We start from the raw sequence: 22,282 nt of genomic DNA, 5'->3' as shown, positions 1-22,282 counted from the left end.
ATAGGTTCCTGGGTTAGTGTTTTTGTTGTGTGGTGTGTGGTTGCTGGTGAGTATTTGCTTCAGGTTGGGGGGCTGTCTGTAAGCAAGGACTGGCCTGTCTCCCAAGATCTGTGAGTGTGATGGATCATCCTTCAGGATAGGTTGTAGATCCTTGATGATGTGTTGGAGAGGTTTTAGTTGGGGGCTGAAGGTGATGGCCAGTGGCATTCTGTTATTTTCTTTGTTGGACCTGTCCTGTAGTAGGTAACTTCTGGGTACTCTTCTGGCTCTGTCAATCTGTTTCTTCACTTCAGCAGGTGGGTACTGTAGTTGTAAGAATGCTTGATAGAGATCTTGTAGGTGTTTGTCTCTGTCTGAGGGATTGAAGCAAATGCAGTTGTATTGTAGAGCTTGGCTGTAGACAAAGGATCATGTGGTGTGGTCTGGATGAAGGCTGGAGGCATGTAGGTAAGTATAACGGTCAGTAGGTTTCCGGTATAGGGTGGTGGTTATGTGACCATCGCTTATTAGCACCGTAGTGTCCAGGAAGTGGATCTCTTGTGTGGACTGGTCCAGGCTGAGGTTGATGGTGGGATGGAAATGATTGAAATCATGGTGAAATTCCTCAAGGGCTCCTTTTCCATGGGTCCAGATGATGAAGATGTCATCAATGTAGCGCAATTGGAGTAGGGGCGTTAGGGGACGAGAGCTGAGGAAGCGTTGTTCTAAGTCAGCCATAAAAATGTTGGCATACTGTGGTGCCATACCTGTAGCAGTGCCGCTGACTTGAAGGTATAAGTTGTCCCTAAATGTGAAATAGTTATGAGTGAGGACAAAGTCACAAAGTTCAGCGACCAGGTTTGCCATGACATTCTCGGGGATACTGTTCCTGATGGCTTGTAGTCCATCTTTGTGTGGAATGTTGGTGTAGAGGGCTTCTACATCCATAGTGGCTAGGATGGTGTTTTCAGGAAGATCACCGATGGATTGTAGTTTCCTCAAGAAGTCCGTGGTGTCTCGAAGACAGCTGGGAGTGCTGGTAGCGTAGGGCCTGAGGAGGTAGTCTACATAGCCAGACAATCAGGAATCCATTGTGCCAGGCACTCTACAAACATAAAATAGAAAAGCAAATAACCTACAATCTTATTTCAAACTAAAATACAAATGTGCATAATGAGTGGCGGGTCTCACTAACCACAAATGCATAGAAGTAAATTACCTTCAAATAATTTTGGCCTGGAATAATTCTTCACTGTAAATGATGTTTCACTCCATCACCATTCACCTGAAGAGAATTCCACTCCATGTAAACTTTTATGTGGAAAGCGTCTTCCAGCTTGTCACAAATTTGGGGTATCGTGAGCTAGATCACTAGAGAAACTCCTCAGTGAAATACTTCTTTGAGTTTTTTCTTTGCTGTTTAATCGTTAATAAATAGAGGATGAATAAAATTGAGTTTGACTTTATACTCTGTTCTAAATTCTGAATGCAGGAATACACTGAATTCTGAGGAAAGCACAAATCAACATTCATCTGCACTGAATTATTTAATTTTCTTGACAGAGAAGCTGTTTCATTTAGGATGTATACATATGTATTTCTTTACAGATCCAACTGTTGGAAAGCCTGCTGGAATCCTGGACAGAATATGAAAACAATGTGCAGTGCCTGAAAACTTGGTTTGATACCCAAGAGAAGAGGTTGAAGAAACAACAGAGAATTGGAGATCAGGCTTCAGTCCAGAATGCTGTGAAAGACTGTCAGGTAACATTTTCTTGGAAACTATGGGTTCTCTTTCCTGCATGTAGAAACAGCACCTAGCAAACATGGGGTGAAATCTTGGCTCCACTGAAATTAATGATGAAACTCCCCTTGAGTTCAGTGGGGTGAGGATTTCACCCCTAAAGTGCAAAGGAGTAATAGTGTGCTGAATGTACCTACATGCATACTCTTATGTGAATACTAGCTTAATAATTGTAATAGCAATAACAAAGCAGGGCCATGCCCAGGTATGCTGAATTGCTGTGAGTTAAAGGGATACATTCTGTTTTCTGGGCAGCCACTTTTCTGGATTTCACTGTTATGAATATTGTGCTTGATTGCTTAAAAAGTTTGCTTCCCCTCCTTCTGATGCCCTCCCTTGGACATGCTGGGGAAAATATGCTTTAAAACAAATTTGGCCTATATGCTCCTTCCCTATGGAAAATGCACAAAGAAACCAAATTCATTCCAATTTTCTGGACCACTAAGGCCACTTTGTGTCACATAAGCAACTCAAAGGGCCTTAAATCAGGCAGAGACAGCTAGTGGAAAACTCCCCCTGTGCCGGGGAACTCTCTACTGATGGACAGCTCCGACAGGTGAAGGTGGCTCCGTCTGAGTCATCTGCCCCCACCTTGCCCATCCTGTAAGAGGGAGGAGGAGGCGAGGCATGGCATGGATGGAATGGAGATGGCAGGAGGCCAATCAGAGCAAAGCTCAGCAATGCCCAACACTCGACTGGCCTTAAGTCACTGGGCCTGTGCAGCCCTAACATGCTTCAGGGCCAGATGGCCCTGAATCAGTGAACCACAATCAGCTCTCTCGTCCAGTAGGCCCAGCATGATATTGGGAATTGTAAACGTGAAGGAATGTCTTGCTTCTTTTCAGATCAGGGAAAATAGAGTAGGAGACTCTAGAGAAATCAGCTTGGATATGGACTTCCAAGCCAGAGCATCAGTATGGTATCAGGGATCAGATCCCTCCAGACTGATTTAATCTACTAGACAACAAACCGGAATTACCAATTTACAGTGGTGAAAAATTCAGAGCACTAGGCCAGCTATATCCCCATGAGCATGGACAGTCCGTAATGCTCAGTGTTACGGTCCTGGTAAGAGGAATAGGGGAATTTTCATCTATTGGTGCTGTTCATTTCTTTCTCTCCAAGCTTTCCATCAACACAGTAATTATGACCCTATATTAATTAAGTCACCAGGTAAATCTTCATAATCAGAAGGGCTAGAAATTTTTTTTCACAGGAAAACTGAGATCCTCGAAAGTCCAATAAAATATTGCCAGCATTCACAAATTTAGTAACTCCATCTGTGTTTCTGTGAATGCAGAGGACTGGTAAGTTTGGCAGTGTCAGAAGTTACCATTTTCAAGTTCTCTCCTGTGAACTTCAAATTGAATCCATCTTGTGGCTTCAGTACAAATGACTTTATTATTTCAGTACAATAAAGCAAATAACCCATACAATGAAGCCACCATTAATAATTAGCACAACTTGACATAGTTGGCAGACTCTGCTTGGCAGAGGTCCAAAGCTTGATCCGATTTATTAAACTTGCGGTTCCTTTGGGTCAGGGACGTCAGCAAATTCACAGCTCTGTGAATGACAAGACTTTGATCATTAGAAAAACAAATTGTTTTAAAAAATAACTTCACTAGGGTGTCAGACATTGTCAGGTATTCGATAAGCTAACACAAAAGCTACAGTTTATGTATTAACAGGTACTGAGACTGATCCAGTATCACTTAAATAGTTAAGGGCAGCCTTTATTTTTTTTCATCATAGATCAGAAACATAAATGACTCTTTAACTGAGTTATCAGATTGAAAGGATAGACATCTCAGTTTCCTCTGTAAATATTTCTGGCTCTCTGTGTATTTCTGGCGTTTGATGCTTTGCCAGTTTAAATCACATCCACCTTTTTTTTTTTTTTTTTTGGAACAACCACATACAGACTTAAATAATACATTTTAACATTAAATTCAATTAGATTGGTTCAAAATGTCAGATTTAATTGGCACCACTAAAAAGTGAACAATTGACTGTTTTGGTGTCAGATGTTATGAAAACGATGCAAGTATTATTCCAAGCTTATGCTCTGGAGATGGAACCAAGGAGTCCAGGTTTTTATTTTCTGAAACCTCATTGATTCCAAAACGCGAACTTGGATTGGAAGCAAGCCCTATTTTATCTAAACCACCAAAACTAAGGAGCAGTGAGAGTATGATAAATGTTCTGGTTTGGGTCCATCCCAATTTATATGCCATTGTCCCTGAGAATGAGGGTGAAATACGTAGAAATACTGAAATTCAGCAAAGAAAAATATGCCAAATGCTTTGACTATCAGCTAGTTTCTACATTTTAGTTGCTAAAACTGATACCATGAGCTCAAAGTAAAGAGCATTAGAGAAACGGAAAGGATTATAACAAAGTTAAAAATAATAGAAACGTGGAACAGAATACATGAAATGAATAAGAATAAACAATAGACTGAAATTCATCATACTTGTAAAACTTAGAATGTGCTTATGTCTGTGTATGTTATAGATCGAGGCCCAAATTCTGCCCATGTAATCCTATTGATATGGCTTTTCAAGGATGTAACTTGGGTAGGGTTTGGTCCTTAATACTCACTTGCTAACTGATGAATATTAATGAGTATCTACAGTTTTTGTCTGATTTGTGTCTCAGAAAGGAGTAGCTTTGGGGGTATAGAGGAGGTGGGGAGTGCGGACTCAGATACCTCAGGATCAATGTGCAGCCCAGAGGGCAGACCTGCAGATCCCAGGCCATGACCTGGCAGCATGGATCCCTTTACACTACCTCCAAACAGGATAGGTATAGATGAGTAATTACTGCTCCACCAAGATGTTAGGGATTTCCACTTAGAAGTGCACCAGATAGCCAAGGGAGCATGCCATGGAGAGCATTTCCTTTCTGGGTTCTTCCACCCTCCAAGTTTGTCACTCCACTCCAAAACTGCTGAAGCCTTGGAGAAGTTGAGAAGCGCGTGGTCTCTGCAAGCAGAGCAACTCATGCAGCAGAGCTGCTGTGCTCCATTTCTTAATAATGGCTCCATGTTGGGATTACTAAATCCAGATGCCAATGAACTATTGAAAGGTATGTGAAATGAATGAACTAAGAAACAAGGAAATGCTTCTCTTTTGCTACTGAATGGAGCAGTTTCCTGTAGATCCATGTAGTTCAAGCTATTTTTTAAGATGATTTTGGACCCTATATGAGAGCAAGATATTCTGCATTGTAGTAATGTAAATAGAATCATGGACACTCAGCATTAACATTGTTTTTTTCTTTAAAGTAAATATGGGGAATAGAAAATATGCCATAGAAATTGTTGATGTTTTTTTATTGTTAAAGGAATAATAAGCATACCACTGTGCTCTTCCCATTCTTATCATTGCAGAAGTTGGGGGTTTGCAGAGTGTTTTTGTACCTGGAAGCATTATTGATCTAAACCCAATACATGAATGCTTGTTTCTTTCAGGAGTTGGACGAGTTGATTAAAGCAAAGGAAAAAGAAGTTGAGAAAATAGAACAGAGTGGCCTTTCCTTGATCCGGAATAAGAAGGAAGAAGTCTCTACTGTTGTCATGAGTACCCTGCAAGAACTTAACCATTCCTGGGCCAATTTGGACCACATGGTGAGAGAACGTGGTTCTGTTAATCATGAGGCAGACTGTGCCTGGTATCCCTATGAGTGCAGATAGCCCTTACCAGAAAGCAACAGGTGGATTTCTTCTGAGTGGGAGGGCGGGGAGTAGATATTCCAGGAGACTGGGCAGTGAGTCTGTACCCACCTTCATGTGATTACACATGTAAAATGGGTATGAAAATTCCTATTTCACAGGGGTACTGAATTCTTATTTATCAAAGTTTTCACAGGGCTTTCAGATTTCACATGAAATGTTCTGTATTAATTACAAGGGCCACCTTTTAAAGTACACACATTACAAGTACAGTGTATGCAGTACTGCCCCCGAGCCTATAAATAAACCTACAGCCACAGGTCGAATTAGGGGGGAAACGGCAGGGGTGCTGGAACTAGGGGTGCTGGGGGAAGCTGGCTTGAAGTGGCTTCCATCACATACAGGGTTTGCAGCTTGGTTCATCATCCCCACTCTACAAATTGTTCCAGCACCGCTGCTTCCAAGCTCCACCCACAAAAGTAATCTCCACCCATAGGAGTTTCCAAAATCAGACGCTGCTCCCATTAAATTGTGCAAAGGATCAAAATAAAAAAATGCTGCTCTCGGAGCTCCACTGGGCTCCTTTAATTGGACTCCCCCTGCCTGGAGCATGACTCTGCTGTTGGTTCTGCTCCTTGGGCTAAACTGCTTCTTGATTGGCAGGGGGAGGAGTGGCAGAACTTTCCAAACGCAAATCACTTTTGGCACCAAACGAGACACCATTTACAGTAACTTGTGCAGATCGGTCCCTTTCTTTTAATGAAGAATAATTCAAATGTCAGCATCATTATCTATCGTCAGTAGGCTTCTGAGTTACTGCCTCACTAGGATTCAGGGGGCAGTTCACAACTCTCGGATATACTGTTCCAGGCTTTCTGCAGACAACGCTGCAATGCTTACACTCAGTTCATGTATCTCAGATATTTTTTCTCACCCATAACAACTAGAAACTTGCTTTTTTTAAAAAAAAAAGGAAGCTGAGATTCTAGGGAACAAGGCAGGAGCTTCAGAGATGTTCTAATACCTCACCCTGCTGTGTACTGGCCCATGAAAAAGCCTGATCAACACCTGTGAAAAATAGTTTTTCTCATAGTCATTGTGTGTGCTATCATTAATGACAAACCATGTGGATTAAGGGCTAAGTACTGAACATCAGATCCCCTTTAAGGTGTCATATGTTGTATAACCAAAGACTGAGACACCCAAAATCACTAATCGCATCTGAAAATCTTGGCCAGAATTGTTATGTGATCAAGCACATTTCTTGTTAAGCCTGACTGTAGAACAAATAGCGCTGAGCCTGGAACGCTTACCCTTTTTTAAATTCAAGATCAAATGAAGGGAAATAATTTAAGCAAATAGCAAATGCGTCTCACACATTTCATATTGATGGTTTGTTTTCTTTCTCCCAGGTCGGCCAGCTGAAGATATTGTTGCAGTCTGTGCTTGATCAGTGGAGCATTCACAAAGTGGCTTATGAAGAACTGAATAGTTACCTGATGGAAGCTAGATATTCTTTGTCCCGCTTTCATCTCCTCACAGGTTCACTGGAAGCAGTGAAAGTCCAAGTCGATAACCTTCAGGTGACGAATAAGTACTGAGCCTCCTGACATCTTAAGAAAAGATTTGGAGATAAATTCTGCCCTCAGTGCTGCACTGACATAGCTGACTGCAGAATCTGGCCCTTCAAATATGGAATCTTAGATGTGCTGCCAAGCCAAAACCTTCGATGTTAACAAATGTCCTTAGACACGTTTCTAGAAGAGCTGGTCCTGAATTTATTTTTAAAAGTAACTTTTTGTGAAATTGCTTTTTTAATCAAAATATTGTTTTTTCTCTAAATTTTCTAACCATCTCTAGTTGTTAGAAATATATGAATATTAATAGAATTTTTAAAATTTACTTGTCTTTATTCGTGCTCTGATCACTTCTGCATTTCTCCATCCCTGAACAATTAAAGTAAAGTCAGTTTCATTTGTTTATCATAAGTTCTTCAAGTGCTTGCACATGTCCATTTCACTGTTGTCGGAGAACTCTTTCCCTTAGCAGTACCCATCAGGGCGGCTTGAGCGACTCTGTCTCCATAGGCTACTGCTTGCTAGTATAAGAGGGCAGAGCCGCCCCCAACCCTCCTCAGTCCCTTCTTAGCACCAGTGGCAGTTGTTGGAACCATTTCAGACTTGTTGTCATAAGCTTTCTCCTTCCTTTGTATTTGTACTCTGTTATTGTTAGGAAGTAGTTAGTTAGTTAAGTTTAAGTTAGTTTTAGCTAGTTTTAGTGATAGATTCTTTTGTCTTAGGTCTTTTTGGACTAGTTTTCATCTGGCAGTACCGAGATCAGTACCGAAACGGTGTTGCACTCACCAGGTTTTAAGTCCTGCCGCGCTTGTGCTTAGTCTATGCTGGTCAGTAACTCACCCCCGGCCTGTGTGAAATATTTGGGAGAATCCCACATAAGTGACAATTGTCACGTTTCTAAGGAATTTAAGCCCCACTTAAAGAAAGCTAAAGTGGCAAGGCTCAAATATTTGCTCATGGAGGCAGCACTTCATCCCCCATCAGACTCTTCTCACATGAAGAGCACCCCAAGTACATTGGCCTAGGTTTGGAGCAGACCAGAGGTGTCAGCAGCTCCTCAGTCCCATTCACGATACCAAAGAAAAGGCTTAGACCCTCCTCAGGCTCAGTACCTTGCTCAGGCATGTTGGTGCCAAAGCCTCGTAGAGAAAGAGACTCTAAGAGACATTCAGGGGAGAGTCTCTCACTGGAGCACTCTACAGCTAAAAAAAAACGGATCGCCACCTCCAGAGCCTGTGCCACGTCCATCAAGAACATCCCTGAAAGATCTCTGTGGGAGAGCCATCACTCATTGCTGCTCCCAACCGCCCCGAAGACGTATGCAACCACAGGACATGCTTAGCTTCTCAGTACCGGTATCCCCAGCAGTGCAAGAAAGTTTGCTGTTAGTACCGATGCCTGGAGCACCTACCTCTCTGTGTCAGGAACTCACCATACTGCTACGTCCCAAGCTTCCACAAAGGGCAGTGCCGTCGAAGGACAAGCTTCCAACGATATCCCTGGTACCACCATCCCCAGGCTACCTATTCCCAGTCCCAACTCGTTCTTCTCCCCGTAGGTTGGAAGTCTGATTCTTCCTCTTCAGACTCAGAGGTGCATTTGTCTGTGTCCTGTCAGAAACAGGGGGCATACCCTCCATCAGAGATTTGGGACCTTGGGTCACACAATAGTCACAGCACTGGCCTCCTCCTCCTCCTCCTCCTCAGGAGCAAAAACCCAGTCAAGGTTGGGTCCCAGGCCCATATCAATGACAGTTGTGGGCATCCTGGGGCATCCCTCCTTCCGCGAGGACCTCCCTGCAGCTCTCTTGTTCTTTGTCATTGAGACTGCTCTAGGAGCATCGGCACCAAGAGCATTATTCTCCAGGACTGAGCAGCCAGAAGTCATTTGGGTGGCGTCCCCACCGCAAGTCATGGAGCAGCCACCACCTCAGAATTCTGTGGTGTCCTCTTGATAATCGCCAGATGATGCTGTTGGTAGCAAGATATTCAACACCACAAGAGGACCTGAGGCCTCATCAAGGTCTATTGAGAAGGAAGGGTGGCCTCTGTTCTTAACATTCAAGCAGAGGAGGTATGTGAAAGCTCCCTCAAGTTGGTGGACGTTCTGGTATTGGCGGCCCTTACCAGGGTGGCCATGCCAATTAATGAAGCTGCTGTGGATCCTGTGAAGGTGCTGTGGCAAACAACGTCCTCCTTACTCCCTACAGCAAAGTGAGCTGAGAGGAGGTCTTGCATCCCCTCTAAGAGGTATGAGGTTGCCTAGAGCATAGGTAACTTTGGCAGCTTTCTTGGCATAAGTGTTGATCATAGAAATTTTTAAAGTAGTGACTTGGTCATCAACCTACACTTTTGCTTCTCATTATGCCATTTCAGTCTAAGGACGATGTCTATTTCAGACAGGTTGTCATACAGTCACTGTTTAGGTAGACTCTGAGCCCACCTCCATGTCTGTCTGCTTGTGAGTCACCTACAGTGGAATGGACATTTGTAAGCACTTGAAGGCAAAAAGAAGGTTATGTACCTTTCTGTAACTGTTCTTCTTTGAGATGTGGTGTACATGTCCATTCCACGACTTGCCCTCCTTCCCCTCTCTGTTGGAGTCTGTCTGGTACAAAGAACTGAGAGAAGTCAGGGCAGCTCCACTCTCTTACACCAACGTGCAGTGGCATGTGACAACTGAGGGTGCTCGAGCTACCTCGACAGGTACTGCTGAGGGAAAAAGTTCTCTGACAACTGTGCATGGGGCATGTACACACCTACAGTGGAATTGACATGTGCAGCACATCTCAAAGAACAAGTTACAGAAAGGCAAGTGTTTTTTTTTTTCTCTTTCAGGTTTCAGTGGTGCAGTGTATGGGTTTCAAACACAGTATTGCCAACCCCAAACTTTCAAAACCATGAGACTAGCTTAAAAATCATGAGGGTTTAAAAAAAGTCTCCTTTATATTTGCCTTCAGGTTTCTGAGTCTTTAGGGAACACGCGGGTCACATTTTCAAATTTTCCTTTTTAATCATGAGGGCTAGAAACTTACACTTTTTAGAAAACAGAAGCTGAGATTCTCACATACTCAGATGACTCCAGGAGCAGAGGATTTATGAAAAACATCAACTATCATGAGCTCATAATAAAAACATGATCATTGAAAACACTACCAGCACAGAAGTATGTTTGTTTTAAAACAGTTGGTTTTGGAATTAAAAATAATCGTGGAAACATTTCTTATGTCTTATGACTTATTTAAAAATGTGTTTTATTAATAGTTAATTGGGGGCAAATTTAAGCTGACAGCGTTGCAAAGATTGGCAGTCTAGGTAGATGTATATACATGTGTCAGTGAAGTTTCAAGGATATAAGTGAAGGTGGAAATGGCATATGTGTAAATTTGCAATTCCCCCAAACTGAGGTCCACAGAGCACTAGCTGACAAATGGTGCTGCCTCTTTTCCTTGTTCCCAGATATTACGTTTCATAAAAGGCAGCAAGTAAAACAATAAATACTTTTGATTTTTTTTTCTTTGGGGACAGATTGTGACCCAGCTTGTGGGCCCAAGGCGCCACCTTACTACTTTGAGGGGACAGCCTGTACTGCCACTCACAGCACTGGAAGGGAAATAGGCTCAGCAGAAGCACTGCAATCCTCCTCTCCCTATTTGGGTGGGCAGGAAGAAGTGACTGGGCAGAGCTCCCTTGTACCTCCACCCTGCCTCCACACCACACAGCCAGCAGCAGACAGACCCAGTCCAGTTTACACCCTCCTTGAAGCAGCAGGGAGACTGGGAGAGGAACTGAGGCTATGCTATCGGGAGGTGTGATTGCAGCACATGTAGGCATAGCCAAGATAGATTTGATCAAGCTCGTGTGCTAAAAATGGCAACATGGGTGGTGACATGGGCTAGCTGACCCAAGTACGAGTCCAACCAGTACCCTGGTACATACTCAGGTGGCTACCCAGTGCCACTTCCTGTGTTGCCACAACTTAACTGCTGTTTTTAGCAAGCTAGCTAGAACAAAGTTAGCTCAATTATGCCTACATGTGCTGCAGTCACAGCTGTGATTGCAGGGTAGACAGACCCTTAAGACTTGTCAACGCGAACATTTAGTTTGCAGCAAGGTGGGGTGTGAATCTATCCTTCACTAGCCTGTTGCAGACTAACTCTCCATGTGGACCCTGCTGCCATGCACTAACAGTTCCTTAGTGCACTTTCATCTACTCCCATTTCAAAGCAGGGTAGATCAAAGCACACAAATGGACTGTTAGTGTGTGTCAGCGGGGTCCATGTGAAGAGTTAATCTGTGGAATACTGGTGTGGGATAGACTTACACCCCAGATTGCTCTAAATGTTCCTGTAGATCTCCTCTTAGTCACAAGTTCCTTCCCAGGCTGCACTATCCATTGCTGAGGGTAGATTGTTAACTCATGATCTAGCCTTAAGCAATTATTGTAGCTGTTCGTGAGTCAAAGGATGTGTTGGGAAGTCTCTTAACAAAGAGAGCATCTCATGGTCACATTGTTTAAAAAGTTTGAGATCCCCTGGCAATGATTTGAATTCCGCACTTGTTTAAACTTCTGCTCAATGTAAATAAATAGGTTAACAATACTTTTGAAAACATACTTCCTTGTGTTGCTAAGAACATCCTAGATTAATAAGCGAAAGAATTTTAAAAATAAGGTTTACTTTTCCCTACTTGTGCTGTTAGTTTGCTTTTGTGCATTCCTCTCGCTTGGACTGTGGAAAATAGGCTAGTCAATTTTAATATTGTTTCTTCAGTAGTTAGCCTCCAGTCAGTTTTGCTTTTTATTTCTGATACACTAGCATATAGTGCAGTCTTTTGGTTGCAAGCACTGCATGTGAATATTTGTTTAAAACCAACTTGTTTTGTTGAAAGGTTTTTACATTTAGGTATATGGATTTGGTAAAAATGTAACTTTTATAAAACATAGATTTTGAGCCAAGTTTAACTCAATAATGTTTCTTTAAACATATATTTAAGTATGATTTGAATTACTGTAGGGATAAAAATAAGAAATGTAACTTGATTTCATGAAGCCATATGACTCAATGCACTTTTATGGTGAGATTAAAATAATTTATATTCTACAGGATGGAGTAGATCTCAATGTTTTTTTCTTTTTTCTCTCTCTACAGAGCCTGCAGGATGAGTTGGAGAAACAAGAGAACAGCTTACGGAAGTTTGGTTCAGTGACCAACCAGTTATTGAAAGAGTGTCACCCACCAGTCACTGAAGCACTTTCCGACACTCTGAAAGAAGTCAATGTGAGGTACAAAGCCTGCTTTTGTGTTGAACTTTGTTAAATTGTCTACTTGTCAGAGCAAACAGAGGTGTAATTCTTTGTCTATGAACAGTATATAATTGCTACTTTAGGCCTTCTTCTGTATAGCTCTATTAATTCACATGCTTTGACATATCCATTTGATATATCTGCCAGATGGAATAACCTTCTGGAAGAGATTGCAGAGCAGCTACACTCCAGTAAGGCCCTGCTTCAGCTCTGGCAGAAGTACAAAGACTGTTACAGCCAGTGCTCCTCCTCAGTCCAGCAGCATGAGGACCAAACCAATGAGCTGTTGAAGACAGCCACTAACAAGGACATAGCTGATGAAGAAGTCACTACTTGGATTCAGGATTGCAATGTACGTTCAGTAAACTCACTGCTTTATCACAATCGCATGGGCTAATATCACAACAGGATTTCCTATACTAAACTGTTTATCCCGGCTAATCAAAATAGTTTGAGATTTTTATGTAGGGGAGATATTTTCTCTTCACTAAACAATCCTTCAGGCATTAAACTGTGGGCTTTGCCTTTCCTTCCCAGATTCTACCATGGGACAAGGTCAAAGGGGCTTTCACCTTCCTGAATCAGGAATTCAGGGTACTGAGTCCTCCTGGGTTCCTCGGATTTTCTCACACAAACTTCATTCCTCATCCTAAATGTTAGTTCAGACATTTTTGTGTATGGTCTAGGCCCATGCTAAAGACAGATTAATTGAATTACTGTGTGCACCTATCTTTGGGTCCAATCCTTTGGTCTTTCCTTATCCAAGTCACAGTTACTTGGGCAAATATTCCCATTGATTTCAGTGGGAGTGCTCACGTGAGAGAGGATTGCAAGGTCAGCTGCTATGATTTTGCCTACATACTCTAGACTGGAAAATACATCAGGCAGAACAGAAGAGATAAGTTCAAAATCTTTTCCCACCTCTCTTTCACTGTGAAAGGACACCATGCACTCTGTTGAAATCTCAAGATTCTGCCCTTTCACCAGTTTACCCACATCTCATGGCAAAGGTACAATTTACCTCCTAGACTTGGACAAATGTCTTTCTTCATTTATGAGTTACGATAGCCCATTATACCACTGCCTTTGATAGGCAGGTTGTCACAGAGGTTTCCTGGAGCACCCTCAGCATCAGGTACCGGCACAACAGGCACGTCAGCTTCAGTTCACTCTTTCAGAGACCTCAGTCACTCCACTTCAGGCTCTCCAGCTTTAATAATATCCCTTCTTAGACCTGGTTATTACCAAAACATAGCTCACTGAATCTGCAACAGAAGTCCCAAACATAGTCCATCTCCCACATCTGCTGGATAGAGTCTTTAAAGCCCTGCTCTTCCCAGCAGGCACCCCCCTCCCGCCCTCTCCTTGGGCAGTCCTTCCTTACCACAGTCTGGTGCCGTTTGCCACATGTAGGCTCCTCCGCCAGGACAGCCACCCCAGCCTTATCAACTAGAGTGCAACCCTGCTCTTCCCAGCAGGAAACACCACAGCTGTTCTGCTGGGAGATCATCCTCACCAGGGGAGTATCCTTCCCTGGACCCACCTCTCTAGTGTGGAGTTGTCAGCAAGTAAGCCCCTCCACTGATCACCTGCCATCAGCTCTCTGGCTTGGGGATGCCACCCAGCAAATCCCTCTTCTGCTATCCTGCCTTCAGCTTTCCCCAGGAACCTCCCACAGCTTCCTTCTGGGACCTTGTGCCATCCACCTGGTATCTGATAGGTCTCACCTGCCCTTTTCCTGAATGACCCAGCTCTAAGACAACCCTCACTCACTTACTGAGGGAACCTCTCTGATTCTTCCCATTCTTTATAGCCCCAGGTACTGATTGGCCCTCTTAATTGGCCAAACTGCTAGCTTTAGATTTTCAGAAAGCTTTTGACAAGGTCCCTCACCAAAGGCTGTTAAGCAAAGTAAGCAGTCATGGGATAAAAGTGAGGGTCCTCTCATGGATTGGTAACTGGTTAAAAGATAGGAAACAATGGATAGGAATAAATGGTCATTTTAAGAATGGAAAGAGGTAAATGGTGTTCCCCAGGGACCTGTACTGGGCCCAGTCCTATTCGTAATGATCTGGAAAAAGAGGTAAACATCGAGGTGGCAAAATTTGCAGACGATACAAAACTACTCAAGATAGTTAAGTCCCAGGCAGAAGAACTACAAAAGGATCTCACAAAGCTGGCTGACTGGGCAACAAAATGTAAGATGAAATTCAATGTTGATAAATGCAAAGTAATGCACATTGGAAAACATAACCCCAACTATACATACAAAATGATGTGGTCTATATTAGCTGTTACCACTCAAGAAAGAGATCTTGGAGTCATTGTGGATTGTTCTCTGAAAACATCCACTCAATGTGCAGCGGCAGTCAAAAAAGTGAACAGAATGTTGGGAATCATTAAGAAAGGGATAGATGATAAGACTGAAAATATCATACTGCCTCTATATAAATCCATGGTACGCTCACATTTGAATACTGCATGCAGATGTGGTCGCCCCATCTGAAAAAAGATATATTGGAATTGGAAAAGGTTCAGAAAAGGGCAACAAAAATGATTAGGGATACGGAATGGCCTCTGTATGAGGAGAGATTAATAAGACTAGGACTTTTCAGCTTGGAAAAGAGACGACTAATATGATTGAGGTCTGTAAAATCATGACTGGTATGGTGAAAGTATATAAGGAAGTGCTATTTACTCCTTCTCATAATACAAAAACTTGGGGTCACCAAATGAAATTAATAGGCAACAGGTTTTAAACAAACAAAAGGAAGTATTTTTTCACACAACACATAGTCAACCTGTGGAATTCTTTACCACAGGATGTGAAGGCCAAGACTATAACAGGGTTCAAAAAAGAACGAGATAAAATCATGGAGGATAGGTCCATCAATGGCTATTAGTCAGGATGGGCAGGGACGGTGTCCCTAGACTTTGTTTGCCAGAAGCTGGGAATGAGCGACAGGGGATGGATCACTTGATGATTACCTGTTCTGTTCATTCCCTGGGGAGCATCTGACATTGACCGCTGTCGGAAGACAGGCTATTGAGCTAGATGGACTTTTGGTCTTACCCACTATGGCTGCTCTTATGTTCACTTATTCTGGCACAGAGAGCTAGACAAGCCACCCTGTGACATAGGTCCTCGCCATTTTCATTCTGTTTAGTGTAAGCTATCAAAACAGATTAAAAAATTGCTACCTAAAATTGCATTCGTGGGTTTTGCAGGCACTTGGGTTCACAACCAGAAATGCCAAAGTAGGATTGTTTCCTCCTGTGCTCATTTGGCATGCTTTTGCCATGAAGACTAAGCATAAAAAAAATGGATTTAAAAAATCTTCCTGCTAGGTTAGTTAAGTTAAAGAGAGGGTGTTTCCAGTCAAAGCTGAACATACTGATCCAAGGTGAGGTATTTTCGCTGCTAGAAATGACATCATATCAACTGATGCACATGGATGCTTTCCACATGTGTTTCTGGTCAGTGCTCAAAATTTGCATGTAAATAGCTCATCGGTTACTCCTTTTCCAATCCTTTGAATATATGTACTGAAACATATGTTCTTTTCCATGCTACAGAGGTCAATCAAGAGTTACTAAAGGCTTTTCTTGTGGAATGTAATAGTACCTATGTTTAAATGTAATCCTTTTTTTCATGAGTTACATGGCAAATTTTGAGAACCCCAAGAGCTCAGTTGAGATTGTTTTGAAGCAGAGTGATTTTTAAGCTTTTATTCACTACAGGATCTATTGAAATGCCTGGGGACAGTGCAGGATTCCCTGTTTGTTCTCCATGAACTTGGAGAGCAGCTTAAGCAACAAGTGGAGACGTCTGCAGCAGCAGCTATTCAGTCTGATCAACTCTCCCTGAGCCAAAACTTGTCAGCCTTAGAGCAGGCTCTCATCAGGCAAAAGGCTATACTTCAGGTATGAAAAGCTTGCTTATATTCATTGCGCCTGATCATTCCATTCTACCTGAAAAAGTGTACACTAAGCTAGCAAAAGTTGCACAGAAAATTACACCCCATGAAAGGTGCATTATCTGCACATGTGTATTCCCTAGAGATCCATGTAGTATGTGTAGTACACAACTAAATGTGGGAGAATTCAACTAGCATGCCCAAACCTATAGTAGGAAACTAGGAAGGTGAATCTCAGTGCTGAAAAAGGGACAACAAACCTTGCAAGAGGGGCAGAAATTTATCATGGGAAGCTAGAAACCCCGTAGTAACTGTGGACATGACAGTCAGTCACTGTATAGAGCTAACCCTCCTGATCCACAGCTGCTACTTAGCTATAAGGGGCTAGGAAATATCAAGGAGTCCCTCACAGTCAGTAAACATGTAGAGAAACCAGGGTTGGATTTTTAAAAGCATTCATCGTTAATCTAGCGCTTCTCCCACTGAAGTCAGTGAGAGTGTTACCATTTACTTCAGTGGGAAAGGGCCAATGCTGAATGCTTTTGAAAATCCCACGTTAAATATGTACAGGAGTCAGTAAAGAAACTGTGATCGTAGATCAGTTGCCAATGGCATGGGAAATGTCCAGTTCTCCTGATTTAAAGCACAACAGCGGTGCAGCACAAGTACACACGCATGGGAAAAGTACAGGGAAGTAGCTTAGATCCAGATGGCTGTGCGCTGTAGAAAGTGCTCATAAGACTGCCAGTTTGGTTTGTTAAACCTACAAAATAACAAACATGCATGCCATTTTATAAGAGAGTAAAAAGAAAGAGGCTTTTATAGCAATCTAGAATTTAACTGTGACTACTATTGATTTTTATTAACGGTATTACTTAAGCAGACAATTCAGTTTTATAAAGGGAGAAGTTTAATTATCTCAAGACACCTTAACTATTTTAAAAATAATAACATTCCAGTTTTAGCATTCAGTCCTGAAACCTTAAAATTAAGATAAAGCTAAGAATTTTGGGGGTTGAATTTTTCTTTTTAAATTACTATGTGTGTGAGATTTTATTTAGAATTACATTTATGCAGAGTTTCAAATGTTACAACAAAGCTATTTATATGGTAAAGGATCTCCAAAGCTTTAGAAACCAGCCCTAATTTTTTGAAAAACATCATTGTTAATTCCTTTGAACTCCTAACAGAACTGATTTACTTGCAACTTTCTTGAAAAGTAAAGGTTTACTGTTGCCCTCTATTCATCCCGTTGACTTCATTGTGCATGTGCTTGAAGTTAAGCCTGTGCTAAGTACTTTGCTGAATTGGTGCTTTAAAGACTAAATGGTGTAAATTACAATCAACTCTTGTTTTCATGCCTAGCAAAAGAATTATAACCTCACTTTCAAAACAAATACAGCCTTTACTATGGAGGCAGTACCACTGCCTCTGTAATCAAAAAATATTGGTTCTACTATGGAGAAGCAGTCACATTGCTACCAGTGAGAATTGCTGTTATAGGAGTTGGAGCATCAGAATGACTGAAAGGGCAGTGAGGAGCAGAGCAAGAACATGAATATTATGTGACCTCATGTTAAGCTTTTAAATTGTGGACTTTCTTTTGTGCCTAAGACTGGAGTGCTAGACTATGAGACATTTGCTAAGAGCCTAGAAGGACTGGAGGCCTGGATAACAGAAGCTGAAGAAATGTTGAAAGGACAAGACCCCAGTCATTCTTCCGACCTCTCTACAATCCAGAATAGGATGGAAGAACTCAAAGTGAGTGGCAAATATAGACAGTATGACATGAAATTGTGAGGTCAGCGTGATCCATGTATAGTATAGCATATGCACAAAATCCACATATGCATTCACTTATCATTAAAGACCTTACATACACACACTAAAGACAGAAAACCAAAAGTTAATTCTGGCATTCTATCCTTAACTGCCTGCCTTGTGCCTCAGTGTAAGAAGGATTTGGATGGGCAAACTGGGTTGGAATAAAATAAGTACCAAAACATCATTCCAAACTTGAATTGAACAGTTTTAGAAGTTCAGAAAAGTTTGTGTATTTTCTTTCGTCTCTGTTCTCTTCATATTCCTGAACCTCTGTAATTCCTGAGCCTGGCACAGAAAGTAGAAAAGATAAAGTACCACAAAATAAATTCTTTTATTTCTGGCCTACCTGGAAGCAGGAAGACTGTTCACATAAGCTTTGTAGATACAAGAGGTTCATATAAGATTGATTTGGACAGCCAGACCTTTGGCTGCTTCCCTAAACTGAACCTTCAAACGTTTGGACAGCTAACTGGATATTATGTGCTGTATCTCATCTCCTCTCATATCTGGATACTATCAGGAAAGAAAATAAATGCCTAAATATAACATTTCAACAGAGATGCAAGATGCATCAATGATCCCTGAATATGGTGCAGAGTTTAACAGTCTGATCCCATGAGAATGACCACACTTTGAAACTTAATAGATAATCTGCTTACTCTACAGAGGATTCCCAGAATACTCTGTTGGAAATTCAGGACCAGATCCAAACTTCCCCGAGTTTAGGAGTGTGCACATCCAGATTTTTGGTCTGTTACCAACTCTAGAAAGTATTACACATTTTAAAATTTATCTTAACATCTGCACAAGTGGCAAGTTAAGTCAAATGAACTTTATGGAGTGGTATTTTCTGTACCCTGAATTAAGTTATTTCTCTCATATACTCATTTTTGAATATCTTAATAATTAAAGTGAATGTGTATGTGTATTATACTATATATATATGGTCACTTGTTCATGTCTTTTTACTTCTGTGAGGGACAAATCCCTGAAAGAAAGTTGATGACACTCCTCCTCCCCTGCAAACCCAGTATTTCCTCCATTTTAGCCCTGCTGTTATCCTTCCACCAGAAATAGCTACAGAACCTCTCTCCACTATGTCTTAATTGCTGGATGTACTGATCAGCAGAAGACATTTCTTCTCACAGGCTAAGTGCACTATCTTTGAAGAGATGCCTACTTTTGCAAGGATCTAGGATCATGAAAAGGTGTCTTGCCTGACAATGGAGAACACTTACCACAAGGTGGCAATCCAAGCCATCCCAAATTTGTCAGCTGGGAGCTTTCCCATAATTTTCAGATTTCAATAAGATAATTACTGAATTTCTCTATCTATAGCTACATATATTCTTTGTCACTTGTTCCAGAACCAGATGTTAAAGTTCAGTAGCATGGCACCAGACTTGGACCGTCTGAACGAGCTGGGTTACAGGCTACCCCTGAATGATAAAGAAATCAAACGGATGCAGAATCTGAACAGGCGGTGGTGCATGATCTCATCTCAGACGACAGAAAGATTCAGGTTGGGTCAGCTAAAAGGACATGTATATTACTCTGTGCTAGTCATTCTGAGCTGTAAAAGGCAGTTTAATGCATGGCATGTGAAACTTTGGCTTTGCCTGCACTATGTGAATTTTGCTGGTGTAGCAAAACCAGTAAGAACATAAGAACGACCATACTGGATCAGACCAGAGGTCCATCTAGCCCAGTATCCTGTCTTCGGACAGTGGCCAATGCCAGGTGCCCAAGAGAGAATGAACAGAACAGGTAATCACCAAGTGATCCAGCCCTGTCACCCATTCCCAGCTTCTGGCAAACAGAGACTAGGGACACCATCCCTGCCCATCCTGGCTAATAGCCATTGATGGATCTATCCTCCATGAATTTATCTAGTTCTTTTTTGAACCCTGTTATAGTCTTGGCCTTCACAACATCCTTTGGCAAGGAATTCCACAGGGTTGACTGTGCATTGTGTGAAAAAATACTTCCTTTTGTTTGTTTTTAAACCTGCTGCCTATTAGTTTCATTTCATGACCCTAGTTCTTGTATTATATGAAGGAATAAATAACACTTCCCTATTTACTTTCTCCACATCAATCATGATTTTATAGACCTCTATCATATCCCCCCTTAGTCACCTCTTTTCCAAGATGAAAAGTCCCAGTGTTATTAATATCTCCTGATATGGCAGACGCTCAATGCATCTGATGAAGTGAGCTGTTGCTCACGAAAGCTTATGCTCAAATAAATTGGTTAGTCTCTAAGGTGCCACAAGTACTCCTTTTCTTTTTGTCAATACCCCTAATAATTTTTGTTGCTCTTTTTTGAGATGGGGCAACCACATCTGCATGCAATATTCAAGATGTGGGTGGACCATGGATTTACATACAGGCAATATGATATTTTCTGTCTTATTATCTATCCTTTTCTTAATGATTCCCAACATTCTGTTTGTTTTTGACTGCCACTGCACATTGACTGGATGTTTTCAGAGAACCATCCACAATAACTCCAAGATCTCTCTTTTGAGTGGTAACAGCTAATTTAGACCCTGTCATTTTATATGTAGTCGGGATTATGTTTTCCAATGTGCATTACTTTGCATTATCAACATTGAATTTCATCTTCCATTTTGTTGCCCTGTCAGCCAGTTTTGAGAGATCCTTTTGTAGCTCTTCGCAGTCTGCCTGGGACTTAACTATCTTGAGTAGTTTTGTATCATCTGCAAATTTTGCCACCTCACTGTTTACTCCTTTTTCCAGATAATTTATGAATATGTTGAATAGAACTGATCCCTGGGGGACACCACTATTTACCTCTCTCCATTCTGAAAACTGACCATTTATTCCTACCCCTTGTTTCCTATCTTTTAACCAGTTACCAGTCCATGAGAGGACTTTCCCTCTTAGCCTATGACAGCTTACTTTGTTTAATAGCCTTTGATGAGGGACTTGTCAAAGGCTTTCTGAAAATCTAAATACACAATATCCACTGGATCCCCTTTGTCCATGTGCTTGTTGACCCCCTCAAAGAATTCTAGTAGATTGCTGAGGCATGATTTCCCTTTACAAAAACCATGTTGACTATTCCCCAACAAATTATGTTAATCGATGTGTCTGACAATTCTGTTCTTTACTATAGTTTCAACCAGTTTGTCTAGTACTGAGTCAGGCTTACTGGCCTGTAAATGCTGGGGTCACCTCTGGATTCCTTTTTAAAAATTGGCATCACATTAGCTATCCTCCAGTCATTTGGTACAGAAGCAGATTTAGATGATAGGTTACAGACTACAGTTAGTAGTTCTGCAATTTCACATTTGAGTTCCTTCAGAACTCTTGGATGAATACCATCTGGTACTGGTGACTTATTACTGTTTAGTTTATCAGTTTGTTCCAAAACCTCCTCTAATGACACCTCAATCTGGGACAGTTCCTCAGATTTGTCACCTAAAAAGAATGGCTCGGGTTTGGGAATCTCCCTCACATTCTCAACCATGAAGACCGATGCAAAGAATTCATTTAATTTCTCCACAATGGCCTTATCATCCTTCAGAGTAATAGCCGTGTTAGTCTGTATTCGCAAAAAGAAAAGAAGTACTTGTGGCACCTTAGAGAGTAACCAATTTATTTGAGCATAAGCTTCCGATGAAGTGAGCTGTAGCTCACGAAAGCTTATGCTCAAATAAATTGATTAGTCTCTAAGGTACCACAAGTACTCCTTTTCTTATCATCCTTGAGTACTCCTTTAGCATCTCAATCGTCCAGTTGCCCCAATGGTTGTTTAGCAGGCTTCCTGCTTCTGATGTACTTTAAAAAAATTTACTATTACTTTTTGAGTCTTTGGCTAGCTGTTCTTCAAATTCCTTTTTGGCTTTCCTAATTATATTTATACACTTCATTTGCCAGAGTTTATGCTCCTTTCTATTTTCCTCACTAGGATTTAACTTCCACTTTTTAAAGGATGCCTTTTTGCCTCTCACTGCTTCTTTTACTTTGTTGTTAACCATGGTGGCTCTTTTTTGGTTCTCTTCTATGTTTTTTAATTTGGGGTATACATTTAAGTTGAGCCTCTATTATGGTGTCTTTAAAAAGTTTTCATGCAGCTTGCAGGGTTTTTACTTTTGGAGCTGTACCTTTTAATTTTAGTTTAATTAACTTCATTTTTGTGTAGTTCCCATTTCTGAAATTAAATGCTACAGAGT

At 41.5% G+C, this 22,282-nt stretch overlaps 1 protein-coding gene across 1 annotated transcript in view; it reads left to right on the top strand.

Moving 5' to 3' along the window:
* Positions 1-22,282, top strand: part of SYNE1 (spectrin repeat containing nuclear envelope protein 1) — a 483,717-nt gene that overhangs the window by 389,742 nt on the left and 71,693 nt on the right. The window contains exons 113-120 of the mRNA XM_077812159.1: positions 1,588-1,743; positions 5,259-5,414; positions 6,872-7,042; positions 12,186-12,319; positions 12,488-12,692; positions 16,082-16,264; positions 17,872-18,018; positions 19,449-19,603. Coding sequence (XP_077668285.1) covers positions 1,588-1,743; positions 5,259-5,414; positions 6,872-7,042; positions 12,186-12,319; positions 12,488-12,692; positions 16,082-16,264; positions 17,872-18,018; positions 19,449-19,603 — 1,307 coding nt within the window. The remainder of the gene's footprint in view (positions 1-1,587; positions 1,744-5,258; positions 5,415-6,871; positions 7,043-12,185; positions 12,320-12,487; positions 12,693-16,081; positions 16,265-17,871; positions 18,019-19,448; positions 19,604-22,282) is intronic.

The sequence above is a fragment of the Eretmochelys imbricata genome, chromosome 3 (assembly GCF_965152235.1).
Source record: "Eretmochelys imbricata isolate rEreImb1 chromosome 3, rEreImb1.hap1, whole genome shotgun sequence".
Taxonomy (NCBI): Eukaryota; Metazoa; Chordata; order Testudines; family Cheloniidae; genus Eretmochelys; species Eretmochelys imbricata.
Note: the sequence above shows the minus strand (reverse complement) of the source record. Positions and strands in the feature narration are given on the sequence as shown.